Source organism: Quercus robur, chromosome 1 (assembly GCF_932294415.1).
Source record: "Quercus robur chromosome 1, dhQueRobu3.1, whole genome shotgun sequence".
NCBI classification, from domain to species: Eukaryota; Viridiplantae; Streptophyta; class Magnoliopsida; order Fagales; family Fagaceae; genus Quercus; species Quercus robur.
Genome location: NC_065534.1, coordinates 12,975,404 through 12,981,642, shown reverse-complemented (window position 1 = coordinate 12,981,642; position 6,239 = coordinate 12,975,404). Strand labels below are relative to the sequence as shown.

General features: G+C 46.6%; 1 protein-coding gene across 1 annotated transcript; it reads left to right on the top strand.

Moving 5' to 3' along the window:
• LOC126719745 (uncharacterized) lies at positions 1-786 on the top strand. Its single transcript, XM_050422293.1, has one exon. It carries the CDS (start codon positions 1-3, stop codon positions 784-786), a length of 786 nt encoding a protein of 261 aa, XP_050278250.1.
• The last annotated feature ends 5,453 nt before the right edge of the window (positions 787-6,239 follow it).

The window sequence follows — 6,239 nt, the reverse complement described above, 5'->3', positions numbered from 1 at the left end:
ATGGCTGGGGACCCTTCAAAACGCAACCAGAACTTGTATTGCCACTATCATCCGGACCATGGACACACCACTGAGGATTGCTGGAATCTATGGAATCACTTAGATCAGCTGGTCCGAGAAGGAAAGCTACGTCACCTTTTACACCCCTCAAGCGGTCATCCGGGCCAGGCAATGCAAGAGCCTCGAAAAGATGTATCATTAAGACCCCCCACAGGAACGATACATGTCATCCTCGCCGCTCCAGGAAGAATCGGGTCATTTCCTTCCAGGGTGCTGTCTGTGGCTCGGCTCTCCGCCGAGGACAGGGAAAGAGAGTTTAAGAGGTCCAAAAAGGCAAGCTCTTTGATATTAGGATTCTTGGACGAGGATAAGAGGGGAACTATCCAACCTCACGATGATGCCTTAGTGGTTACGCTAAGAATCAGAGGTTTCAATGTGAGAAGGGTGCTGGTAGACCCAGGTAGCGCAGTAAAGGTAATGTACCCTAATCTATACAAGGGGCTGAACCTAAGGCCGGAGGATTTGACAGCTTATGACTCTCCCCTTATCAACTTCGAAGGGAAGACTGTTATACCAAAAGGGCAGATCAAACTACCCATACAGACTGGGTCAGAGGTGGTGGAGGTGAACTTTATCGTGGTCGATGCCTATTCGCCCTACACAGCGATAGTAGCCAGGCCATGGATCCATGCCCTAAAAGCTATATCTTCTACACTTCGATGCCTTAGTGGTTACGCTGAGAATTGGAGGTTTCGATGTGAGAAGGGTGCTGGTAGACCCGGGTAGCACAGTAGAGGTAATGTACCCTAATCTATACAAGGGGTTGAACCTAAGGCCGGAGGATTTGACGGCTTATGACTCTCCCCTTATCAGCTTCGAAGGGAAGACTGTTATACCAAAAGGGCAGATCAGACTACCCATACAGACTGGGTCAGAGGTGGTGGAGGTGAACTTTATCGTGGTCGATGCCTACTCGCCCTACACAGCGATAGTAGCCAGGCCATGGATCCATACCCTAGAAGTTGTATCTTCCACACTTCACCAAAAGGTAAAATACCCGTCTAGAGGCCAAGTAGAAGAGATTTGTGGAGATCAGGCCATGTTCAGGCAATGTATGGTGGCCGCCATCTCACGTCGGTCCAATGCTGTGTCCTCGGCCTCTGAGAAAAGTTTAGAAAAGTTTATCGTTGACAATGACTCGGAGAGATTTTTCCAGGTCGGCTCCAAGTTGCCTCCTCAAGAAAAAGAGGAACTGGTCAGGTTTTTGAGAAGAAATGTCGATGTGTTTGCATGGGACGCTTACGATGCCCCGGGGGTTGACCCTAGCCTTATTTTTCACCACTTGAATGCTAACCCATCTTCCATTCCAAAGAAGCAACCACCCCGACGTCCCTTAAAGGAACATGCCAATGCCGTTAGAGACAAAGTGACAAAACTGAAAAAGGCAGGGGCTATCAAAGAAGTCTTTTACCCCGAATGGCCGGCAAATACGGTGGTGGTAAGAAAGAAAACGGGGAAGTGGCGAGTCTGTGTAGACTTCACAGACTTGAACAAGGCATGCCCGAAAGACCCGTTCCCGTTACCTCGAATAAACCGACTGGTAGATGCGATTGTAGGCCACCCTCGAATGAGTTTCCTGGATGCCTTCTAGGGCTATCATCAGATACCTCTGGCATTAGAGGATCAGGAGAAAACGGCGTTCATGACACCCGTCGGAAACTACCACTATAAGGTGATACCTTTCAGACTAAAGAATGCAGGGTCAACGTACCAAAGGATGATGACCAGAATGTTTGAACCGCAACTAGGCAAAGTTATTGAAGTCTACATAGACGATATGGTGGTGAAAAGTAAGGTGGTTTCCGAGCACGTGAAAGACCTAGAGATCATTTTTGGCACCTTAAGGGAGCACAAGCTGCGGCTCAATGCTTCCAAGTGTTCATTCAAGGTCGGATCTGGGAAATTCCTAGGCTATATGGTAACCCACAGAGGGATAGAGGTAAGCCCAGATCAAATCAAAGCGATTAATAGCCTACAGGCTCCTCGGAATCTGAAAGAAGTGCAGAAACTCACTGGCATGGTTGAGGCATTGAACCGGTTCATATCACGATCTACAGACCGATGCCGACCTTTCTACCAATTAATGAATAAGTGGAAAGGGTTTGAGTGGTCAGAGGATTGTGTCCTGGCTTTCCAGCAACTCAAAGAATACTTGTCGCAACCACCCATTATGTCTAGCCCTGAGGCAGACGAGGTACTATTTGCATACATAGCGGTAGCCCCTCATGCTGTAAGTCTGGTACTGTTACGGGATGATAATGGAGTTCAGCGACCAGTGTATTACGTGAATAAATCGTTACATGAGGCTGAAATGCGTTACTTACCCCTGGAAAAGGAAATTCTAGCAGTGGTGCACGCCATGCGAAAACTCCCACATTACTTTCAGGCACACACGGTCATCGTTCTAACCCAGCTTCCCCTTCAATCGGTGCTTCGAAGCGCCGACTACACAGGAAAGATCGCCATGTGGAGTGCACTTTTGGGAGCCTTTGATATTAAATATATGCTTAGGTCCTCTGTCAAGGGTCAAGTCCTCGCAGACTTAGTCGCAGAATTCGCTGAACCCTCTGTAGAAACAATAACTGAAAAGGAAGACATGGATGGAAAATCGGTTGGCACAATCTCAGCACGGGAGACCTTGCGCTGGAAAGTCTACGTGGATGGAGCGGCCAACCAAAGAGGATCTGGAATTAGGCTAGTTTTAATATCGCCCGAAGGTATTGCCATTGAGAAATCGCTAAGACTCGGGTTCTCTGCTACGAATAACGAGGCCGAGTACGAAGCCTTACTTCATGGGATGATGGTTCAAAAATTGGGCGGAAGGGCAATGGAAGGGTTCTCGGACTCCAAATTGGTCGTTGGCCAAGTGATGGGTGAGTTAGAAGCTAGAAATGCTAGAATGCAAGAGTATCTCGGATGAGTCAAACGCCTGCAGTCGGAATTTGAATCCTTCAATCTGACACACGTTTCCAGAAGTGGGAACACACATGCAGATTCGCTGGCCACTCTTGCCACGTCCTCGGCGCATGATCTGCCGCGAATGATCCTTGTCGAGGATCTAGCTCAAGCGAGTTCAATTAGAAGAGACCCAGCTCAGGTCCATCAGGTTATAAAGAGTCCCAGCTGGATGGATCCTATAATGAACTTCCTCAAAGACGATACATTACCAGAGGGAAAACTGGAAGCCGAGAAGATACGGAGAAATGCTCCTCGGTTTTGGTTGTCGGAAGACCACAAGCTATATAAGCGCTCCTATTTAGGGCCATACCTATTATGTATACATCCGGAGGAATCCGAGTCCTTGCTTGAAGAGCTACATGAGGGGATTTGTGGAAGTCACACAGGGGGGAGATCGCTGGCGCACAGGGCTCTCGCCCAAGGATATTGATGGCCAAACATGCAAAGAGAGGCCCAAGAATATGCGAAGAAGTGTGATCAATGCTAAAGATTTGCCCCAAATATCCACCAACCAAGAGGAGTCCTTAACCCCCTCTCCAGCCCCTGGCCGTTTGCTCAGTGGGGTCTTGATATTGTTGGTCCTTTCCCTAAAGCAGCAGGGAATAAGCGATATATAATGGTCGGCACTGACTATTTCACCAAGTGGGTAGAGGCTGAACCTTTGGCCAACATCAGGGACGTGGATGCCAAGAAATTCATTTGGAAAAACATTATTACGCACTTCGGAACTCTTCACACCCTTATCTCGGACAACGGTCTTCAATTTGATAGTAAGAACTTCAGGGAATACTGCAACGAGTTTGGCTTCACAAACCAATATTCCACTCCTGCCTACCCCAAGGAAATGGGCAAGTCGAGGCCGTGAATAAAGTCATAGTGAGCGGTCTGAAAAAGAGATTGGATGATGCAAAGGGGAGATGGGTGGAAGAGCTTCTGCATGTTTTATGGACCTATCGAACGACGCCGCGACGGTCAACGGGCGAAACTCCCTTTTCAATGACTTATGGGGCCGAAGTCGTACTCCTGATCGAGAACAGCTTCCCCACATTAAGGTCTAGCACTTTTACCCTAGAAAACAATGACGAGTTACTGGGGAGAAGTCTAGACTTAGTTGAGGAAAAAAGGGAAAAAGCGATGATCCATATGGCCTATTATCATCAGAAGCTAAAGCAAGGATATGATGCTAATGTAAAACTACGACCTTTAAATCCAGGCGATCTCGTAATGAGGAAGATTCTCGACAGCGCTAAGAACCCTTCCTGGGGCAAGCTGGGACCCAACTGGGAAGGACCGTATCGCATCACATCTGTGGCCGGAATAGGTGCTTATTACCTAGAAAACTTAGATGAAAAAATTGTGCCTCGCCCGTGGAATGTAAATAATCTAAGAAGATATTATTATTAATGAAAACAGCTCTGCCTATGTTTTGTTCCATGATCATCGCATACCCATTGGTCCATTTCCATCTATCCAAGTTTTAAACAGAACCTAAGTCCTGCATGACTCCTCGGACCACAGACTTAGGGGAAATTAATAACTTATGACATCGATACAAGTTTTAAACAGAACCTAAATCCTGCATGACTCCTCGGACCACAGATTTAGGGGAAATTAATAACTTATGACATCTATCCAAGTTTTAAACAAAACCTAAGTCCTGCATGACTCCTCGGACCGCAGACTTAGGCAGGACTTAGGGGAAATTAATAACTTATGGCATCTCTCTAAGTTTTAAACAGAACCTAAGTCCTGCATGGCTCCTCGGACCACAGACTTAGGGGAAATTAATAACTTATGGCATCTATCCAAGTTTTAAACAGAACCTAAGTCCGGCATGGCTCCTCGAACCACAGACTTAGTGGAAATTAATAACTTATGGCATCTATCCAAGTTTTAAACAGAACCTAAGTCCTGCGTGGCTCCTCGGACCACAGACTTAGGGGAAATTAATAACTTATGGCATCCATCCAAGTTTTAAACAGAACTTAAGTCCTGCATGGCTCCTCAGACCACAGACTTAGGGGAAATTAATAACTTATGACATCCATCCAAGTTTTTAACAGAACCTAAGTCCTGCATGGCTCCTCGGACCACAGACTTAGGGGAAATTAATAACTTATGGCATCGATACAAGTTTTAAACAGAACCTAAGTCCCGCATGGCTCCTCGGACCACAAACTTGGGGGAAATTAACAAAGTGGGACACGTGTGATTTTAAGGTACGTGCGTAGTTTAGTATAATGGCATCTATCGTTCTAAGTTCGCCGCATGGCATTGCCTTTTCTCATTCGTTTATATTTGTTTATATTGTTACAAACATTAAATAGAGGAACTGTATTAGCCTTGAACAAAATAATGGAATTATATCAACATCAATCATAAGTACCAAAAGAGAAGGAAAAAAAAGAAGAAGAACATTCTATATCAATAAGCCAAAGTCAATACAAAGAGAGGTCTTTACAAAAGAGCAAAAATAAGACAACTCCTGTTCAAAAAAAAAAAAAAATGAAATACAGTAATTAAAAACCCTATAGGCTAAGCCTCCGCAGGAGGATTCTTTTTCTGCTCTGGTTGAGGAGGAGGAACCACTTTGGGTTGGGAATCTGCCCCAAGAACCTCAGAGACGGACTCCTTGGCAGGATCCTTGGCCTTATCAAGCAAAGGGATGGCAGCAGGAATAGTCATGGCCTACTCAGAAGCTTCAGGAGCACCGTCAGGAGTCTCTCGGATCTCCGGCAGGTAGAAAACCTTCTCGGGCAACCTCAGCGCCGAGTCTGTAGGAATCCCTGCAGCATCAAGGGCATGAGCCCATGAGATGCTGCAATAATCCCTGCATACCTCTGGAATCTCCTCGGAGAGCCTGGTTTTAGTCTCCCCAGCCCCAAGCTAATAAGCAGCCTTCTTTTCAGCCTCGTCTGCTTCCCGAACTAGCTGAGCCTCTTCTTTAACCTGCCGGATCTCCTCCTCAGCTTTCTGTAGCGCGGCCTTGAGATCTAGCACTGTTTGCTTCTCAGTGGCAAGGCTGGTCTTGGTCACGAACAATTTTTAGCGTTGGTCCTCGGCTTGGGTTTCAGCATTCTTTAGCCCGGCCAAGGCGCTCTTGCGGGCTTTCTCTGACTCTTTGAACTTCTCCGCAAGTTCAAGGTTCTCCTACTTGAGGGACCCTACAAATTTCTCAACCTCGACACGAGACTAAGCCTCAGCTTCAGCTAATTTGCAGT

Coding starts and splice junctions, on each gene's coding strand:
- LOC126719745 (XM_050422293.1), top strand. CDS start 1: ATGGCTGGGGACCCTTCAAAACGCAACCAGAACTTGTATTGCCACTAT.